Source organism: Parus major, chromosome 5, assembly GCF_001522545.3.
Source record: "Parus major isolate Abel chromosome 5, Parus_major1.1, whole genome shotgun sequence".
Classification (NCBI taxonomy): domain Eukaryota; kingdom Metazoa; phylum Chordata; class Aves; order Passeriformes; family Paridae; genus Parus; species Parus major.
Genome location: NC_031774.1, coordinates 45,505,845 through 45,528,423, shown reverse-complemented (window position 1 = coordinate 45,528,423; position 22,579 = coordinate 45,505,845). Strand labels below are relative to the sequence as shown.

At 34.9% G+C, this 22,579-nt stretch overlaps 1 protein-coding gene across 2 annotated transcripts in view; it reads left to right on the top strand.

Annotated features, from left to right (window-relative positions):
* Positions 1-22,579, top strand: part of TTC7B (tetratricopeptide repeat domain 7B) — a 104,468-nt gene that overhangs the window by 38,615 nt on the left and 43,274 nt on the right. For both annotated transcript variants that reach the window (XM_015631028.3, XM_033515010.1), the window contains exons 9-15: positions 664-747; positions 1,951-2,055; positions 3,337-3,454; positions 3,646-3,703; positions 6,410-6,482; positions 7,769-7,929; positions 22,081-22,197. In XM_015631028.3, coding sequence (XP_015486514.1) covers positions 664-747; positions 1,951-2,055; positions 3,337-3,454; positions 3,646-3,703; positions 6,410-6,482; positions 7,769-7,929; positions 22,081-22,197 — 716 coding nt within the window. The remainder of the gene's footprint in view (positions 1-663; positions 748-1,950; positions 2,056-3,336; positions 3,455-3,645; positions 3,704-6,409; positions 6,483-7,768; positions 7,930-22,080; positions 22,198-22,579) is intronic.

The window sequence follows — 22,579 nt, the reverse complement described above, 5'->3', positions numbered from 1 at the left end:
AGTGTTTTACCTTTCTACTATATAGAACTGGTCTGATTAGTTAAATTTAACCTAGTAAAATGAAATAATTCTTATTGACAACAGCAGGTACGAAACATTCAAAATTAGCTTATAATGCTAATTTGATTTTTTAATCTCAGTGTATTAATAATGAATTTCCTTTTGTCATTCAGTTAATTCACTTAAAATCTCAACAGAATATGGAGTGTGAAATTAAAATTTTTGCAAATAGAAATAATACTTCAAGATGAATCTTTATATATCACCCCTCCTTTTAAATGGTACTTGCAAATGCTTGTGGTACCACTGTGTATTAAGTATTTACAACTTAGGAAGAGAGTGTGTACAATTTTCCTTTTCTCTCAAGACTTATCTCCTACTTTTTACTGATGGTATCTTCAGTGATATTCATCATTCCTTCTTTCAGACTGCATAACACAGTACCAGCAGGAGTATTTAAACAAGCATAGTAAATGGGAAATCTGTTTTTTTCTACATTCTTTTCCGTATAAAATCTGGCAGCTATTTTCATGTATTTGAATAATTTAAATTTTTTATTACATGTATGTTAGATAAGAGTCCATAAAAAAATCTTAATACTAGTATATATTCTCAGTAATTGAATAATACCACCTTAAATAACAATTTTCCCCCCATATTTAGTGTTTAGAAAGAGCCATGAAGTTTGCGTTTGAAGAGTTCCATCTGTGGTATCAGTTTGCATTGTCCTTGATGGCAGCAGGAAAAGTAAGTCTGAATTTTTTCAAATAATTCTTGTATTGATGGCATTTGATAACAATATTTAGCACTTAAATAATTTTCATCTGTAGTGTTTTTGAAAATAATTCTAATCCTTGAATCAACTAAGTATGCCATAGGTCTGAATTTTTCCAAGTGCTGTACAATGAATGTTGTTATTTGAATAGTTTCTAACTTAGGTGATGATAACAACTATCTTGCCAATAATCTTAAAATAAGCTGATTGAATACAAGCAGTGATTATACTAGATTCTATTATCCTGTAAAACTTGTTTAAGTGTGCTTTTGATGACTTAATTTATTTTATACTTAGGTACAAATTAATGCTGATTCGTGATGCTCTTCCTTTTTTTTTTTCCTTTGGAAATTTCTGACTTTATCTTCTTTAATATTGCTGCCTTTGAGACTGTATACTGTGCAACTAACGGATTTTTAAAAAATTTTATAGAAACTAGGAACTTAACTTTGAGATGCAATTCTGTTTTCCGTTCTTATTGCTTTTTGCCATCATGTTACAGAAAATACATTCATTATGTAATATAAACAACTAATTTTCTAAAATATCATTTCCAGTGCGGATATTTCGCTTATTTTAAGAATGGGGCAAAAGAATGTATTTTCCTTAGAAGATACTTTAGAGGCACATGGGTTCTGAAGAAACTTGGTTCTTTTTCCAACTCTATTTACTTTGAGTTATCTTCCAAACTCTGTTTGGATGGAGGCAAATAAGTTAAAGAGGAGCAGTGCCATTCTCTTATATCAGACCTATTCCTGTGTGCTGATTTAACTCGCAAAGAACACTAAAACACTGCTTGTTTAGAAAACTCTGTCCCATTCCTTCTCTTTCATTTGCCTGGCTCAAATGCTGTGAGTTTACAGGCCTAGCAAAATTTTAAATGCATCTCCAATCTCTGTTGTGAATTGTGTACCACTGGAATTACATTCTTAGCAGACATTTCTCTGGGGATGCTTAATGAAAATTGGTAGGAGTTAAATAACAATAGCAGTGCCTCAAGTCTTGTCTTTTCACTGGCTTGAGGAGGTTTGACCAATTGTGTAGTAATGCCAACAAAATGTGTAGTAATGTCTCCTTCACAAAGGAAAAATGTAGTAAATGGTGGAAACAGGAATCTTCTATCTGTGAAACATATTTATGTTTTTAGTAATTTAAATGGAAAATGTTTTAAACAGTCTGCTCGAGCTGTTAAAGTCTTGAAGGAATGTATACGTTTGAAACCAGATGATGCAACTATTCCACTCCTTGCTGCAAAGCTCTGCATGGGATCTCTGCACTGGGTAAGCTTTGCCCTCTGTCTTTTCAGCAAGAACTGTACTAAAATCTTGATTTAGACATGTAGCAAAGACTTTTGCACAGTGACCACATGCACTTGGGCATATCTAAAAACACAGCATGGATGTGTATATGCACATGTACATCCCTGTTTGAATGGCTAATTTGAAATACTTGCCAGTGGTTATGTTTATCAAGGTAGCATATTCTGATACTGGTTTAAGACATAGCTTAAAATATATGGTAATTGAAACATTGGATCAAAAATGCAAGATATAATTATATTATTTTCTGCAAGAGGAAAATAACTTTCTGGAAGATAATGAGCCAAATCTCTTATAATCAAGAGACTTTTCTGGTGATATCATGTTTGCAGGCAACTGTGGTTTATGAATTTGTAGTAGGGAGAATTGGGTATTTTAGATAAACTTGAAATGGGTCTATCTCTACAAAAATCATTAAAGTGATCAAAGATCATCATGTTGTTTTCAAGATAATTGTGTAATTTTTAGAAGAATGAGTATATTTAAAAAAGAAAGAAAAGAGAAGAGAAAGGTCACATATAGAAATTGAGAAAGTGGTGTAGTAGCACAAACATGACTTGTTGAGGCTGACAAAATACAGCCCTAATTAAGGTATATCCTAATTCTGTAAGCTGTTCTCTATGGATTGAGTCCATATGGAGTAGCTTACTGTACTTAGCATTTACAGTCACTGGAATGGATTCAGATGGGATTTTTTTCCTTTCTAGGTTATTAAATAGTGTGCTAGTATGGCAGTTAAACCTTGATTTTTTACGTGTTTCTCCGTTTATGAGTTTGGATCCATTCAGCAATGCAGTATTCGAGGCAGAGTTCTGCATGGATACACTGTTTTTTTTACAGGGTTAGAGCCATAGTTCTTGTGGTTGATTTTTCTAAATAGATGGTTCATGGGTCAAGAACTCTATTTATAAAGTGCAAAAAGGGTAGTTGGCACATATGGACCAGAAATACCTTTTTTATTAAAAAAAAAAAAAAAGGAAAAAGAAATAAGGCAAAAGCACAGTAAGTGTGCTTTGTGCCAGATTTCTCTCAGTCATAGGAATAGGCTTAAAATCTGTGATATTTACTCAGTATTTAGCAAGAAATGCAAGTCTAATGGAAAATGAAATAGTTCTTCAAAGCAATCATGTCTGAAATTTTAACAAGTTCAGTGTGCATAATACACCTTCTGAGCATTCTTATCATTATAATGTAAGATTTAGCTAGTTTTTGACTTATGTGGATGTTTTGTAATATTTTCAGTTGGAAGAAGCTGAAAGATTTGCCAAAGCAGTTGTTGATCTTGGGGACAAAACATCAGAGTTCAAAGCAAAAGGCTACTTGGCACTGGGATTGACTTACAGTCTGCAGGCCACTGATGGTAAGATAGGAATAAGCATTCACATTTGGAAATTCCCATGCTGCCTAAAAAAGGCTACCTGGCAGAATGGTAGACATTAAAGCTTCTGTGTGAAACCATTTTTTCAGTCAATGTATTAAAGCTTCTTCAGTTAGTGTGTGGAATGATATCTCATCATCGTTTGCATCACTGATTAAATATATCCTTTTTAGCATCTTTGCGAGGGGTGCAAGAGGTCTTGCAGAGAAAGGCTCTTCTTGCATTTCAGAGGTGAGTGGGTGTTGATCTTTCCATTTTCTCCTGCTATATGTAGTGCAAAGCTTTTGTTATGTGCTAAAAAGAGAGACTTGTAAAAGATCATATAATGACAGCTTCACCTCTGGGAGTCTCCCATCATGAGAACAGAATGTATTTCTTTAGCATTTATTTCCATCATTTTCTGCCAACATTATCCAAATTGATTTATAAGGATTTCCTTTTATTTAAAGATATTTGTGTTGCTCTCTAGTATAAAATATTTGCTCAGATATTCTGATCTAGATGGAAAAAACCACACAATGTAAGATTTCAAGTCATGGTTCAATGAGATAGTGTTTCTAAGAGCTGTCCACTGATCAGATTGTATCAGAGGCCTTTGCAATTATTTCTGTAGAAGCAGAGCAATAATTGAGGCCATGCTGCTGGGGTGAGGGATGAAGTGCAGGTTTTGAAATAGTAAGCAAGGGGAAAATGAAAATTCTATCTGGAAATGTAACAGTGTAGGCAATGACAGTGCAAATGTCATCTTCCAAGTGCATGACCTGGAAGCAGTGACATTGGAGATGACAGTAGTTCATTCTCATGGACTCTGCAAACAAAATGACAATAAACAGGTGAATGAGAACATTTCTACCCTAATTATAGAAGAAACAAATCTTTATGACAAAACTGGCAAAAGTGCTGCAGCATCTAAAGTATGTCTTTTATGTTTATAGACACTTGAAAACCCTTTGCTGAGATAAGCCTAGATGTAAGGAAACAGTTTTGTGCATTAATATGAAAATTAATTTCTGCCTTTTTTGGTTGTGATTTTGTATCTGAGGGTATAGGGTTGAAAAAGTGTTTTGCGGGTAACTTTAGAGTGAGGCTGGTATGTGTTGGTCCTTCTTTTTTCTGTCTTGTCTTAGTAATTCCTGTGTATGTAAATATGTTTTAACATCCCTTTGCTCTTCTCTCCCCTAGTGGTTTTAATTAGTTTTTTTCCTACTTCTGGCCAGTAAAAGTGCATTGCCAGGTCATGTCAATATTAATTTTCTTATCACTGTAAAATTACTCTTTCTCAGTGTCTGTTCAAATATTGTTGCTTGGTTGCGAGTTATGTTGTCTTTCATCCAGCACACCAGTCATTCCTATTTTCTCTTACCACATCTGAATAATATAAGTTTTCCAGGAGATGGAAGTTGGATTTTCTGTCTTCTACCAGTTTATAAAGCAAGCAGCCTGTACTGGACTCAGTATTTTGATCTGCCTTTTTTTTTTAATATTTTTTTTTGTGGATTTTTAAGATCACCTGACTAGAAGGCCAATTCCTAAAGAAATAGAGGTCCTGAAGAAATACAATTACATTTTGCACTCTTGCCTGAGCCAGATTTTAAGGCTTACCAACTTGTGATGGTGGCCATTCAAGAAGGTGCTTGTTGCTCTCTTCATGCAGTACTGAGGGGGTGTTTGTTTCACTAATTTTTTTTTTTTTTAATTTTGGATGACTTTCAGTGCTTTTCCTGTGGTTGGTGTGAACTGAAGTTTCACAGAACTTACCAAATGGTAGATAGATAGTAACAGCTTTATTCTTTCACTATCTGAAGCTTGGGTGACTGAAGAAGTGCTAAGTAAAAATCTCTTGTTCTTGTTAATATTGCTTAATTTGTGAATTTAAGTTAAAAAAATGACTGGTCCTGGGCCCTGATAGACTTTACCTGTGCATCTAGTTTCCAATTTAAAGGTGAAAATAACAAAATATGGAGCAGTCCCCTAATATCTTAAAATTTCTTGAAGCACGTTGGGGGTAGTTACTAAGCTAATGGACCTGTACAGCTGTTTGGACTTGAGAAGACAGAAATCCGCAGGTCAGAAGCAGAAGGTTCTCTGTGGTTTTAGTTGTTTAAAGGTCAATTTTGATGATTCCTCCCAACAGAAGTGACTCACTAGACATTCCAAAGATGATTATTGCACATTATAGCTCTAAATGTGACTCTGTTAAAAAAATGCAACAAATGTAAATAAAAAAATAGTTCCAGGCTTCCTGCCCAGTACTTACTACACATCATTTTGGGGTACAGCCATAATATGTTTTTTTGTCCTTATGCTCAAGCATCCCCTGCTAAAAAGCTCTTATCTTGCAGCAGAAAGATTGTATTACAGGGGGAAATAGGAGAGTGTATTACTAGAACCACTTTCCATAGGACAGGAAAATTACTAAGACTCAAAGTGTGCATTTGACCAAAATATGAAATAGAAGAGAACAAACATAATTTTTTTGAAGGTGTAAAAAAGTTGATATACTTCATCTCCTTATAGGCATGGTGCTCTTGGGAATTCATGTTTGGATTTTTTTCCTTTCTTTTCTGTGAGAAAACTTCATTTCATGAAATTTTCTTATAAATACTTTAGGTAATGACATCTAGTGTTTGTTTAAGAGTATAATTTATTTGAAGAAATATTTTGTATTAAATATTTATTTTTTAAGATTTAAGTTAAGAAATTGCGTAATTATTTCATATTAAAAATGATTTTTCTTGTCTCAAGGTGCTTCCTTTAAATCAAGGATTATTGAGAAGTATAAGAAAAGTAGCTGAAATGACCACTTATATCAAAATATGAGTATACATGTAGTGAAGATATCTGAATATGAATAAATTAATATATATGCATTTATGGGTATATCTAACCTTTCTGAACAGAGGGAAAATTAATTTTTTTGTTTTGTTTCTTTTTAAGGGCTCACAGTTTGTCTCCAATGGATCATCTGGCAGCATTTTACTTGGCACTGCAGCTTGCCATATCCAGACAGGTTAGTTATGTTTTAAAAGTGCAGCATCATGCTGTCATATGGAGATTAGAGTTTGTATCTGTTGATGAATATAGATGAAGATTTCTTCAATTAAAACCTGGTTTTCCTTGTGCATACATATATATATATATAGAACATATATATATACATGGAAAAAATCCTGAAATAGTCTCTTCAAACACCTTCAGTCTTATGCAATTCTCCAGACTTCTGACAATATTTCCAGTTATAGGATCTTAAATAAGACAGAAATTATTCCACTTCAGCCTTTTTGTTGCTAGACAGAGAAAGCAAAAGTCAGTTTTTACAGTGTTTTTACCTATTATGTAGGTCTGGTCTCTGCTCAGATCCTGGAGAGTGGAGCTCTTGAATCTAGTCTTTAACGATCTTGCCACTGCTACACCTTGAGTACCTGCTAATATCTGTGCCCTTCCTGAATTCCTCTGTGAGGCTTGGTTATTGTGGACAACATTACAAAACCGTGTTTGAGAAAAGTGGAAAGTATTTTAATGCCATAAAAGAGATCAGAGCTTAGTCCAGGTTGTACAGCTGTTACATTTAAGGCTTTCTACCATACATATAATGAATTTGGATAATATGGAACTGCTTTCTGTATATCATGGTAAGCCTCTTCTGATGTCATGTTTATTTCAGAGAGTAGCCCTGAGCACAGTTATTTACATTCTATAGTGACTACTTTTCATTGCTAATGAGTAGCACAGAACTTGGACTATGTCATGTTAGAGTGGAATGGATTGTCACTTTAGTAGCACAAAATATTTTTGAGGAGCAGGCTATGGCTCTATACATTCTGAATTCCAAAATTCTTGTGTTGCTTAATTAAATTTCTTGGTTTTAACACTTACTGTGTTTACTTTAAAAAAAAAGCTCAGGCAGCTGAGGAGATAATGAAATTCTACATGAAGAAAAGTTACTGTTGCTGCCTAACTGTACATTTCAGTTAAGCATTACAATTAAAATATTTTCAAAATCATATAGCAGTACAGCCAGGATTTGAAAGAGAATATTTTAAGGGGCTGAATGTAACTGTTTTATAGAAACATGTATCTTACTTTCCAGGTTAATATGTTATTTAATTTTCAATGTTCACTGTAGAGCATCAGGTCCATTTTAAACTTCTGAGTAGTGTCTTACAGGAGTGTATGGAATTCTGCATGTTACTCGAGTGAGCATTTTGAAAGTTTTATGGATGACAATCAAGTAAAAGGCAATACTTCTAATAGTGGTGCTTTATTTTTCTGCCTTTTTTTATTTTTTTAAATCAGATACCAGAAGCTTTGGGTTATGTTCGTCAGGCTCTGCAACTACAAGGAGATGATGCCAACTCTCTTCATCTCCTTGCACTCTTGCTATCAGCCCAGAAACACTATCATGATGCTTTGAATATCATTGATATGGCCTTGAGTGAATATCCAGAAAATTTTATGTGAGTGAATATCATCTTTCCTTTCTACACTTTCTCTCGTATTTATTTTTCCTGGATTTTCATCGCATTCATTTCAAGAGGGGATGGATTTGAAGATGGGTCTATTTTTTTTTTTTTCCAGCAGTCTTCTTTCCTGCCCATTTATTGCAGTCTGCCTTATTATAGGCTTGTTAAACAGTGATAAAGGATTTGATTTGGAAGGGAGATTAGAACTGGGTAGTTGATCTTAGTTTTTTTCTACACCATCTATGTAGATAAATTCTCCATGTTGCATGCTTTGTAGTGTTTGTATCTTCCATTTTATGCAGTATTGCAAGAAGGATAAACAGGACTTTACTGTTAGCTAGGATAGATTTATCTCATCCTATGGACAACTCCATGGATTTTGTATGACTCTATTTTGTAAAATACATCATAAAATAGAGAATCTTGTTTGCTTAGATAATAGATAATAACAGTCATCTGGAGTTGGCTGATGGACAACTAAATAAGTGAACAGGGAGAAGCATGTTTGCTAGATGTTCTCTTGTTTAAGAAAGAAGTCATTCTTTCTGTTTATTTTTCATGTTAAGTACATCTTAACATACATTTGAATTTTGTACTTTTGTATGGGGTTTGTTGTTGCTGTTGGTTTTTTTTGGTGTTTGTTGGGTTTTGGTTTTGTTTTGGATTTGATTGGTTGGTTGTTTTTTTTAAAATTTATTTTCTTATGAAAATATAGTAAAATTCTTTATAGGAAAATCTCTCAGGGACAGCTTCCATTAATTTCCAGTCTTCCACTTTGATGCTTTACTAGTTGTCACTAAGGCTGTAATCCATAATATTGCACACTTATCCTACATGCTTATTTGGACAATTTTTTTAATTACCTCATTCTTACCTTATATATCACAATATATGAAATATACCATAATATATACCAGCCTATGTAATAAATTTTTATTATATCAGCCTACCAGAAAAACACGATTTCTTTAAGTATTGTTTATTTAAATATAGAAGCCATAGTGGTTTTCCTTCCTGTTCCTTGACATTTCATGTCTCCATTTGACTGTCTCTATAAGGTACTGTTGCCTTTTTCCTCACAAATCTGACCAGAACCTCTGCTGATATCACCTCTTGTCAGAAGTTCTGTGGCTTGCAGCCAGTTCTGAGCAAAGGCTTTTGTTGTCTTTTGGTGTATTTCACTTCCTAGTTTATCTGCACACCTATGACTTGTCTCAGTTCTTATCAGGGGCTTCTATACGTGTTTCACAATTTCAAAACTATGTTGCAGTTTCTCTTTCAAATCTGTTACTGACAAGTCACTCAGTCCTGAGGAAAGCAGGAAGTCAAGGTTTGAGGGGCAATTGAATTATCAGCTTCCTAATTTTATACTCCATTATTAAGACAAATATGTTCAAAGCACTTTGACTGTCATCTTCTGTCTGTTCTCATTTCATCTTCTGCCACTTAGTGGCATCTGCAGCTGCTATGTGTCTCAGAGTAGTAATCATCCAGAAGTTTTTCTGAAACTGTAATTTCAGAACTCCATATTGTTATGAGTGAACTCCCAATTATATTCATCTCTGTTGTAATGAGAGAACAAGAGTTTATTCAGTAAAATGTTTAAAAATACTCTTGTGAGCATTCAGAAGGTATTTATGGGTTTTTCAAATGTGGTTCATGGCTTTTCCATTGTAGCTTATACTGCAACTCTGGTTAAACATGTCTGAGACTGATCTTTGTATTAATGTATGTATATATATATCAATCATACAGGTCATAATAGTGGTTCTAAATTGGTCCTACTGTATAATACAGATTCAGTGGTGATACGGTGTACTGCATTACAGTGTACTGGTACAGATCAGGGAATTTCTGAGGAATGTCTTGGCAGTAGGAATCACTATCAGATGCTGAAGAATCCAAGGTGAAACAGTTAAATGTATCTCTAGAAAGTCTCTCAGAGTCTTGTATTTAGTGCTGTCAAGTTGCCAGAGAAGTTGAAAATATGATTGAGATTTCTTGTCTGCTCTCTGCAATTGATACTGACAGTCAGACAGGCACATCTGGTCAATAATATAAATTTGGATTGATTCTATCATGTAACTGGGTTATTTTTGCAAGGATTTATCAGCTTTTGAAAACTATATGTGGTGTTCTTGAAATGGTTGACAAATGTGCATGTGTGTATATATAAAATACAAAACACAGCTGTTTAGTGTATTGCTGAGTCCATGTTCTTTTGGTAACTTCTATAAACAATACAATCTCATGATATTTCCTAGTAGATTGGAAAGAGATCCTCTTGTGTTCCTCTACAGCTTGCTAATTTTTAGATACACTGAAACATTTCAATATTCACCTGTGGTGCTTTGTTGAGTTTTGTAAACACTTCGGGTATCTTTATGCTTTATCTTTCAGTTATGTCTGCATTCCAGTGAGCTAAATACTACAAGAGTTCTCTTGGTATTCTCTGTATTTCTGACAGGATCCTTTACCCCAGCTTTATGCAAATCAATGCTGTGATGGCTCTGTGGCATAATAAATCTCTATACCTGGAATATTAAAGCACAGTGCTTGTGATTTTTTGTTCCTTATTTCTTTCATTTCTTGTGCATTATTCCTATCTGCATACCTCTGTGTGCTGTAATTGCACTGCTGCACTGAGTACTACTGTTCTTGTTCTCTTCACAGCTGTATGTTCTTTTTGTTTTGCATTTCTTTAAAAAGAATCCACATTTTCACACGTTTAATACTGCAGTTTCTTAAAATGACAGAGGTTGCAAGGAACTCATAGGATACATCATGAATCATGCAGAGAAGCAGCTACTTTCCAGAACTCTTGTGTTGTAATCAATTAGTAAATATGTTGTCTGTCAGTTTTTGACATTTGAAAACCTGGTGCATTCCTGGAGTTCATGTTTGATATTTGAAGTGCACAGCAATCATATCTTTGGATCTGCAATTAATAATAACCTTCCTGCACTATAAATCTAGATAGTTGGCCAATCAGATCATGATTTTGCCCTGGGCATCTTAGTAGAAAGAAATTCCTCAGAGCTAAATAATTCTGTCCCATCATTGTCTAAAGGAGTAGAGGCAATGAGCAAACACCCTGGGCTGTTAGCAGCAAGGTACAACTTTTTCTAGAGCTGATGGTTTCTCCTGTAGTAATTTTATTGGCAGCATAAACATGCAGTTTGTTCTGAGATCTGAATAGGTATTGGGAAAACTATTGGCAAGAATCTAAGAAACCTGTAAGATTGAAATAGATATGTAATAATGTTTTTTCACAGAAAAAAATTGAAATATATGAACTATTTTGAAAATAATGAAATTTTATATATACACACATACACATTTGTCAACCATATTTGCTGAATATTTATAGCACTATTTTTTTCAAACTTTTTGTAGGCTTTAATTGCTAGCTTCCTTATAAAGAAATCAGCTATGTGAATACAATCAATCTCCTTTTAAATGCTGGCTAATCTTTGAAGCCTTCTGCAATCTGAACATGCTTTAATCTGGGGACAAAAAGATCTCTAGACAAAAGGCTACTGAACAGATTAAGATACTGAAAAGATCATGAATATTGTACTGAGTATCAATACTGAAATGGGTGGGAATAACGTGCCAACACTAATAAACCTGAATAGGTAATCCAAATCAGGTGTTACTGTGTTTGTGAAGTTCACTTTTTCTCCAGTTTGACAGGATGTTAACCCACAAATGATGCAGCTCAGAGTCCTAACCATCAAACTATGTGGGAAGCTGAGTGAGATGATCCCTTTCTCCTCCTGTAACAGAAGCAGAGATGTGCTGACCTGAATGCAAAGAGACTAGGCAGGATGGAGCCACATTACATCCTAAATTGCTAAAGTACTTAGCCATGAGTGGGGCTTCAGGTCTAGGTAGCTTGGATTTTCCTTGAGTTTTATTTTTATTAATCCAGTGATTTCAATTCTGAATGTGTAAGCAGTCCCAGAGGTGTGCATTGCAGTCTGAGGGTGTGTTCAAGGTGATGCAAGGTAACAGTGGTTGCATTGCACTGGTTCATGTTGGGCTTGCATTTCTCACACAATATATATCATACATGAACAATTACCTGAGCAGCCTTATTTACAATATTTACAATATTCCCTCTTTTTTTTTATCTGCTTGTTACAAGGAATTTGTATTTTAGTAGTGTATTGAATGATATGAAATCTTGAAGTAGCACTTCTGTCTGTTTTAAATTCAAGATTAGTCAAAAGTAGGTTCTCGGTCAAGAGAGACAGAGTCAGGTTTCTTAGCAAAGTACTTGGGATATTGTTTTCTTAATTTTAACTGCTTGGGGTTCCCTTATTTCAAATGCTGGGGCACTTCAAGATGAATATAATGCCTACAATTAGTGTAATTAGGCAAAATAAATAGTAAATTGCTAATTTCATGCTGAAAATTGGAACTGCAATGGATAGCAGCTGACAAGCTTTTAAAGTAGCAGAAGTAGGGAACAGCAGATGGGTTATTTGAGGAGTGCAACCATGTTATTTTAATGTTAAGTACACTCAAAAAGGAAAGGCATATGGTAACAGGTTTGAAGACAACTGAAGACTTAGTTCACAGTTTAAACATTTACATTTCTTGAAGTGTGATGGAAATTTTTTTTCTTCCAAGAATATTTCACAGAAGCATCAGGCCAATATGTCATTCCTCTGAAAACTATTAAATCTTTTCCTTCCTGACCCTCAAGGGCTCTTTTGAGCTACATTAGATTTCCCAGGATCACAGGGCCTTTTAACATTCCTCTCAGTTGAGTAAGTAACAAACTTGTTTCCTTCTTGGAGATGTCCAGGTGGGCATAAAAAAAGAACTGGTTGGTACAGGCAGTGTAGGATGATACATATACACTGATGTTTTTTGGGGCAGGAAGATATTTATCAACTGAAGGAAACAGACTCTACCCTATTCTGCTTTCCCAAGGTCAGTTGTAGTTGCACTGCGGTGTGTGGTGCTGATAAAACTTGAGCTTTTGTGGGGTTTTATCTTGATAAATAAAACACTGGAAATTATTTGAGGAAAGGATGATAATATAGGATTGGACAAGAAGTAGTGGTGTGCTATGCTTGCCAAAATAATGTCTTTCAGGTTTGTTTATGCATTCTTGTCAGTATTTGACAACATGAATTTTCAAATCCATTCCAGTTGGATCCTGTTTATATTGGGAGTTAAATGAATTAGTTCTCAGGAATGATTTTTCTGTAAGTCATGAAACACAGTACCATTTGCCTGTGTTTTTTTCTTTTTGTCCTGGGCTCTTCTACCTCACTCCCCCATCCCTCTTCCCCTTTGGTTGTAGTTACATGCTTTTACTGAATGGTCCATTAAAAAAGACATTGTTGATAGGTAGATATTACTTTATATAACAAATTGGTCATTGGCCTCAGGGTCTTATCCCTGAATTATGTTTGCTAGGCTGTAGATTCTTTGAAACTTGATTGAAAGAGTCCCAGTTTGGGTCATGAGCTGGCTGCTGCAGGGAATTCAAGGCAGGCAAACAAAAAGTTTTCAAGTATAACTAATTTGTTCTGGCTTTAGTCAGAAACTATCTTCATTACAGTTTAGAGATCTACATTTTCTTAAGGACACTGAGTTCATAATATGGAATACAGTATACATACACTGCACCAAAAATTACAGGTCTGACTGCTTCGGAAACAAATATATGGGGAATAATAGGGTGCGAAAAAGTCCATCCAATGGATACCAAATATACTCATCCATGATATTCAAAAATTGTGTTATTTTGGGGCTTGAGGGCTGTTTTGTTGCTTCTTTTGCTTTTTTAGAGTCATGCTTCAAATAGCAATCTGAACATCTTCATTACTTCATCCATATTTCTGTGTGTATATGGGCTTCCCAATACCTGGGATCTGTGTGGCTGATCTTAGAGGTTTGGTGATTGATTGAGAAACAGTTTAGGATGTTATTTTTTATTAAGTTGAATGCTTTTCTGGAGTTTTTACAAAAAATAAGTTTGTTTGCTTGACCTCCTGTTGCCAGTGTTGGGCATTTCATTTCAAGGTACTTACAAATGATGATTTTTCATGTTTTATAATGGACTCTTTATGTCTTTCCTGATAATAGAACTCTCCTTGAATGCTCAAAATGGAGAGACTGACTATGCAGCAGTTCACTTTGCAATTGCAGCAGACACCTCTATAAGTTTCTTTCTGTACTTTACCATGGTTGCATCTAAGATGACTGTATGTATAACTAAATGCTTTATAAAACTATATGTCTTTCATAGTCTGTCTGGTTTCATGTTGTCATTCTCACAGTAGGTTAAATTTTTACAATTGTGTCGTTTTGTGCTTTAGTGACAAGACAGGTATTTGGGAGTTGAGTAATGTGAAGCTAGTTGTAAGCTTTCTACAGCAAGTGTTAAAGGGACAGCTGTCAAAACTGGATGCTTGAATTGATAGTTTGAAGCCAGGAGGATCAAATCTTAACCCCCCTGACTGTCTATATATTAGAAGTTCCTACATTTTCTTTACTTTTTATGTTAATATTGGTTTAGCTAAAGCATACCTTCCAGAGAACTTCCAATCTTGATAAGAACACATCAAAACCTGGAGAAACCATTGTAGCATGTGTTAGCTTGTTCCAGTGTTGGAGCTGCACTCTTCATTAAGACAACATTTTTGCTTTTAATTTGATTTGATCCCTTATTGGTTTCTTTCCAGCCGTTGGTTTCTATATCATAATTTGTTAAGCCCTCTGCAATCCTGGTGACTTCAGTCTCTTGATGATAGCTTCTGTAGTAAGACCACCTCCCTACGTCCTTTCTGATAAGAGTGTCATGGTACTTGCTGGCAATAAGGGCATTTTCTCCAGCCTTTCAGTTATTCCTCCCACTGTAGCCAGTTTTCATCACATGTGAGCCAGAACTGCACAAATATTTCAATATATTTATTACATCATTATACAGAGAAACACCTGTATCACATCTCTTGGAAAGGGTTGTGTTAATTTGAGCATAATTGCTTCACTGGGGACTTTGATTCAACTACCTGTTTGCTGGCATTCTTATTTGCCTCTTGGTTAGTTATTTTTTTGATGTGTTTCCACATATAGATTCCAAAGGCTGTATTTGTTCCAATAGCTATATATTTCATTTTTAAAAAGAAATTTGGCCTGACAGCTATGAAGCTGTGCCACTGAACAGTTTCTAGACAAAATTTCCTACTGTGTTTTATAAGGATCTTTTCATTAGGGGGGGTTTATTACATGACAATTAGAGTCCTGTTGGATTCAACTGAAATTCTCAATTGAAGGATTTTAAGGCAGTCAGCCCTACCTTCTTCTAAAAGAGTCTACCAACTTGCAGATCATAAACTATTGTCAAAATCTGGATTGTGAATGAGATAAACACCAGGAACTTCAGGATTTTCTTCTAATTTTAGCCTTTTCCTTCTAAACTATTTATGAGTAATTAAAAGATTTTTAGAGGGGCATTTGCTCACAGCACATGCTGACATAAAGAAAACTGACTGTGCCAAGGTTTGGCTTGCCACCTACTTCCTCATTTCTTATGTTTCCTGTCAATCATCAGAAGTTTTCCTATGTATGTAATTGTTGAGTTCAGGAGTGATTTGCTAAAAATTTATCTAGAAAGGTCAATAGTTTTAGATTCTTGCAAATAATCAATTTTGAATAGTGTTTGTTTCACCTTCATTTTGTGCATTCTGTATACTGCTTTCCCACTTCAGTTATTCTGTGGGGTCTCATAGTTAATCTGCTTTAATTTGCACAAGCAGATGACACTTATCACAGTTTGTTACAAAAATGACATCAAGCTGTATGAAGTATGCTTGTGAATGTAAGCTCTACATCACCATATTTATTTTTCCCTTAAATTCAGATCATCTGAAAAGAAGTCTACATTGTCTGTTAAAAAGAGTTTATTTTCAGAGTTCAGTATCTTTAGCATTACATTCTGAACCATCCTTTTTGTGATTTTTTTTTTAGAGCAGAATTATTGTTAAACTGGTTAGTTTAAGATTTTAAAAGTCATATGGTTAGTCTTGGTGAGGGTATTTTTGGGGGCTGCGGGTGTTGTTGGTTTGATAGTTTTTGTGGGGGTTGGGTTTTTTGGGGGTTTTCTTTGCTTTTTTAGTGCTCGGTTTTAAAACCAGAACAACTTCTTTTGAATTCTTTTAGCATTTGGGGATTTGAAGTTGTGGGATATATAAAATAAGCACTTAAAAGTGAAAAATGAAATATTATATAACTCTGCACAGAACTGGTATTTATCACCTTCCTTTTATGCTCTCATAAGTAACAGGCTATATATCAGAATTGATTATATATCAAAGTTTATTATTCTAGTTAAGCTTTTGCAGAAATTGATGTGGTTTTCTGAGAGATTGGGAAGTTGTTTGATACTTTGTGTGGCTTGTTTGTTGTTTGTACCCATATTTATGGGACTCCCAGCATATTAATTATTTCCTAACATTTTTAATAATTGATTGTCATGTAAAAAATACTGTTAGCTGAACTTACTCTTAGCAAACTCTTAAATTATTTAAAAAGGTTCTCTTAAAACTTAGTAAGTTCACTCCAAGTAGGTTAAACACAAACCAAAGTAGCGGCATTTTTAATCCTCCATTCTAAGCAAGCAGATTTGATGCATCCTTTTAAATTTTATTTTGCTAGGGTGGCTCTTGGGTTTCTCAGCAAAGCTTTTGGTGCTTTACACTATTATTTTCCATGCACATACTTTTTAGTGTTATGTATAGCTCTTCCTTATCTTCTTCAAGCTCTGAACAATGTAAATTATTTGTATAATAAGAGAATAATAATGAAATTTGCTTCTAACACTAACTGAAAATAGAGCATTCTGATCAGTTTTGATCAGGTTATGGGGATATGGACCCTTCAGAAGAAGTTTAGTGGAACTATAAGTTTCCTTTAGGATGTTGCTTAGTCTGAGAGACTTTAGGGTGATGCCTGATTACTACTGCATTGAGTGACAGTGCTGTAGCAGGCAGGTCTGGGGGACCCATCAGAATGTGTCATGTTGCTTGATTTGAAGAAGGGATCACAAAATGTAAGGCAAGCCTCATCCATGCAGTAGTGTATGAAATACAGATATCCAGCTATGGCTGATCCAAGCCATTGTGCTCTTACAGTGCACAGCAGCTTGTGGAAATTGCTGACTTGATCCCAAAAGCAAAACAGCTGGTGTTAAAATTATGCTTGAGGAGAGCAATACCTGTTCACAGAAAGAACTAAGAGTTCTCAGTATTAGCAGTGTTACTTGTGACATAGCAGAGCTCAGCATTCCATATTTCAAATTTTTGCTTCGTTCAACAAATTAGAAATACCTTCAATAGATTAGGCCAGTATGGGACAAATGAAATCCTCTTGATCTCCTGGATTTATGACGGAGTTAATATGGAAGAAAATTGGTGGTTGTAGCATCTTCAAAAAGAAACAGGCTGGATGAGAATTAGAACAATTGTATTTTGGAGAGTCATAAGTTCTTTGTTACAAATTGCACTGGTTGGCTGGTAAAGAAAGATTCATATCATAGATTAATAGATTAATTTGCATGATTAGGAATAAAACAGTAGCAAGAACCTTGAAGGGCACAAGGCCCCATTGTTATAATTGTCCTGTCTGTAATTTTTTCATGAACTTACCAGTTTTATTTTAAGAATTTAGAATATTTGCACCACCTCTTCTGTGGTCTATCCAAAACAAATTGTAAGGAAGCAGTCTTTTTTACAACCTAATTATAAATTAGGAGACCCAATTCCCACCCTTAGTGTTTTAATAGTTTGAATGGCCTTTAGATATACTTGTTTTCGTGGACACAATTTCCTCTAGATAAATTGTTCTTTTCCCTTCTGCTGCTTGTCTCATCTGTATTTATAGAAAGAAATTGTACCTCTTCTTGGCTTTTATTTAGGCTTTTTTTTCTGCTAGACTGACAAAATTAAGTTGTTTTTTTTTTATACTCTGTAGTTTCCAATAAATAGATCACCCTTGTAGCCTTTCTGCGCAGCTGCTCTGATTTGAAATTCCTCAAGTATGTGGGGTTTTTAGCTGTTACAATGAGAATTACATATAACATTCCAGGTGTGGTGTTACTGGGATATTGTACAATGCCACTGTGTCTTTCTCCTTCTGTTCCAATGAGTATTCCCTGAACTGCATCTGGCCTCTTCACAGCTGTCTTACCTTGATAAGCCCAGCTGTTAGGCAGCTCTCATTTGGAATAATGGCTACACAGGTTGTTTGGTGCAATCTCTTTATTAAACTTGAGCAATATCTAATGTTCCTTCCCTCCTAATAAAATCATTAGCAACATAGATGCTGTTCCCCAGTCATTCCAGAAGTTATATTTTTCTTTCAAGTTTTTTCTTTAGAAAGGACAATCTATGTGTCCCTGTTTCCATAATTCTGAGAAATGGATTCTTTTTGGTTACCTTAACTTCAGTCATTCTTAGAAAGTTCCTATTCTCCATTTGTCATAGTTTTCATATCTCAGACAACATAGGTGAAGATTATGGTGAAGGTTGGGGTTCATTCCTGACTATTCTTAATTTTCATCCCTGTTCAGTAAACACATTTTCTCTTTTTTCCTACTTTGATATAAAAAAAAGCCTTAAAATACTATAATTTTAGTGTACTGTTCAGATGTAGTTTAGCTTAGCTTTTTACTAATGTATATAAGATGCAGCTTTTTGTGTTGCTCTTCTGTCTCCTGCTTGGTCCCCTGCTGTTCTTGATAGGATCTCTGCACATTTCTGATATCTTACTTGCACAGTTTTTGATCAATGACTGGCTTGTCACATGTGGAATTTCACCCATTCAACTTGTTTGAGCATCTTTGTGCTAAACACCAGGTTTCTGCTGCATCTTGGATGTCTTTGCTAACCTTTGCTATCAAGTTATTTGTCACTGACATTCAAAGACCTAGTTATAAATCCATTTGAAATTTTTCATTCTTTATTTAAATAAAAATCCAGTAATATATGGATTAGGTTATGCACAGCTGGTTTATAATGTTCTCATTAGTTTGTGTGAACAGTCTTCGAGTAATGGAGTCATTTGCTGCTTCAGTAGTTATTTCATAAATTTATCAGCTATTAGCTCCAAGAATAACTAAGTCTTTCCATTTAAGAGTTTGATTTGTTCTTCATTTTGTGTCTGGGTAATTAGTCTCCTAAAATGATACAATTCACTTTATTTTTAGTGATGTTAAAGATCTGTATCCATAGAAAATGCTGATGCTGGAACAAATGCCCTATTAGTCTCTCTTTGAAAGAACCTGTTTTACCTACTTCCCTTCCCTGAAGGATTTGACCCAAACAGATTTCTGTTCTTATCTGTTGCATTTATTCCACATCTCTGACACACATTGTTCTATTCTTCATTTATTTTTTGAATATTGTCTTTTCCTCAGTGCTTCTATTCTTAATAGAGTGCTGTTCCACCATGTCAAGGTTACTCTGGTACCATGTTCCAGTAATTTAAACTTTTGACTGTCAAACAGACACAAACAGATAATTAATGATGTTCATAAAATATATTACTTAATTTTCATCATCCATCACTTGGTAGTTTTTATCTATTCTTCATCATTTTAGTAGTGTAGCAAAATTTCTTGTAAGGTTTTAAATTCTCTGTGTCTGTAATACAGGCTGTATTCCAGAAGAGCTGTTTTCACAGATGCTTGAAGTTGACCTTTCAGAAAGTCTTTTTTCAGATAACCTACCTCCTGGTTTCTAAAACCTTCCTGGTAATACTTGTCCCTGAGCTGCTTATACCTCCAGCCATGTTTCAAGGGAACTTGATAAAATTAAGGTAATATGGGAGACCTATTTGTCACATGGTGTTCCTCCTTTCTGTTGCCTCCTTCCTCTTCCCTTCCTTCCCCCATTTATCCAGTATGTGAGGTTGGCAGGTTTTCATTTTATTATTAATATCACATTTCAGTTTTCTGAGGTGTCTTAGTTCTTTTAAGATGTATAGTCCAAATATTTCTTGGATCCAGGGAAGCTGCTCGGTGTGGCCTTATAAATGCAACCTTTTCTACTCACAAGATTATTTTTGCTTTAGTGTGGATAATCGCACACCAGTGTACTTTATTTATTTGATACAATTTCCTAGCCTTTCTTTATTAGAATTGTGAATGTTTTTCCATCATATACTTTGTTGTTTGTATTTTGGAAAATGTGTGAACACTCAGTCTTGTTGACTGCCGTAATGCACAAGAAATAGAAACGATGTTGCAACATGTACTGAATGTATCCAAAATCGCCAAACTTTTGTGTTGCTTTCATTGTTATGAGTATATTTGTCTTCTGCTGTCTTGATGTTGAATCCTACACTGGCAGCCCAGGTTCCAGCATTTTTGTTGCAGAGACTCCTATTATGTTGTACATGTGTTTTTAGATAATTTCTTAATAGCCAAATCCCCTCCCTTTCTATCCCCTGTTCCATTTTTCCTTTAAAATTTTGCTGTCTGGATCTTAGTGTTTCAGCCTTCCCTCTGCTGAAAAATCCCTAAAACTCTTAAATGCTTGAATACTGTTAATGGTAATTCAGTCTATCTGTAAACTGTACAGAATAAGGTATATATTGTGATTACTGACTCTAGAATGATTTGAAAATTCAGTGCTCCTGAATTGATGATGTTCCATAACTTTTTTAAAATGCTTTATAATCACAAATGTTAAGAAATTGAACTTCTATATAGTCTGATCAAACTGTCAAATGTACTATCTTACATACAGAGAAGCAGGAAAGGGATTGTATGAGATAGATTCCTGTGATTTTGGTTTCAGGTTTTGATGCCTAGGTCTTGCTGTTTGGGTGAGGCATGCATGTACATGTGTTAAGGGTAGACTAGATGAGGGGAGTGTGAAGGAAGGAGGATGTTATTTGTCGTATTTCCTTCTCTCTTCAGTAAAATGATGGACAGGCCTGGACATGTTTTTCTTTCAGTGATATAGTCACTGTTAAATGAGCATCGAGAGAGGACATCTCTGCCAAATTATCCAAACTTTAAATTATCCATATATATAAAAATATTCCTGTATACTCAAATCCAATTTACTGATAAGAAGAAAGCTAAGCTAATATAACTGCTCTACATTACAGAGTGATTCCTCTGCTCTGCATTCTTACAAGATATCAAGTGAGACTTTTTATGACCTTATGTACCTGGAAGGTTCTCATTTTCTCAAACTAACACAGTGAACTGCCTGTTTCTTCCTCTGTCCCACAAGGCACATGTTGTACACTTAAGGTTGTGTGATTCATTTTTAGATTGCATGCTGGGCAGTTTCTGCTGGGGATGTTCAGTGCAGTGCTGAAGATTTAACTACTCTAACTTGATGTAATTTCTTATTCTTGAGAAAACTCTCTGCACTTTTCAGTTACGATTAGCAGCCTCCAGGTTTGTATTTGGGATAAGAAACTTCTGAGCTTTCACACTTACCCCTCCTCTACACCCTTCTCAGTCTTCCCACGCAAACCATATGAGCAATCATATAAATTTTTCACTTAGTATGATTAAGGTTGCAGTGGAATAAAATGCCAAAGTACACCTGGGTTTTAAAACAGAAAGTAGGCTAACAGTTTTATATGCATTCTCTCCTCCTGCTTTGTGCTCTTTAATCTTTGATTTTACTAAAAATTGCTTTTAAATTAGTATTTTTCTGGTGTATTATCTGTTCCTGGGTGCTGTGATTCCTATAAATATGCCTACCAGTGGACTAGCTCCTTTGTTATCACATTGTGTTTATATTCTTTGAACAACTAGGAAGCTGTCTAGGTTAATCTTCGTGGGGAATCTACAACTTGATACATCCTGTGGAAACCTATGGTAGTGCTAGTTTCAATAAACTACATTGTATTGTAATTTATTTTTTTTAAATTAAAAAAATCCTGTCAACTATTGCATCTGTCCAGTTGAAAAGGGCATCTTGTAAAAGGTTACTGTGTTCACTGTTACTTTAACTGCATTAGATATTTATTGCAATTACTTCATTAAACTTAAATTACTACTATATTTGAAGTTGTTTTCTCCAGTTTGGTGTGATGCTGTCTTTAAAAATGTTTTTCTTGAATTGAAATATCTTTTAACTTCTTTTTCCTTTTCATTAGATTACTGTTTACAAAAGTCAAGTTAGAGTCTCTGTGCAGAGGCCCAGATGAAGCACTCCTTACCTGTAAACACATGCTCCAGATTTGGAAATCCTGCTACAATCTAACTAACCCAAGGTAAGATGCTGTAGAGTGCTGGGCTACTCACTACCTTCCTCAGTAGCTTTTCATGGCAATATGAGATCAGCAGTCCTGCATCTGCTTGTTCTGGTATTTCATGTAAACACACTAATCCTCTGGGAATTTGGAGGCTGGCATTCAAAGACACCAGCTGATGGTAATGCGGAACTATCCAGGGTTCTCTGAGGTAAGGTATGCCAAAGCTGCTAAATTCTGCAGTGATAAAAAGTGGTTACACAGACTGGGTAACTCAAATGAGTTAACCAATTCTCACTGTACTGGTATGGTCTTGTTCTGTTTCCTGATCAGGGCTTTAGTCTTTTATATTGGCTAGTGGAGAGATTGCTGTAGTAGGAATTTAGTTCAAGGGCTTTCACTA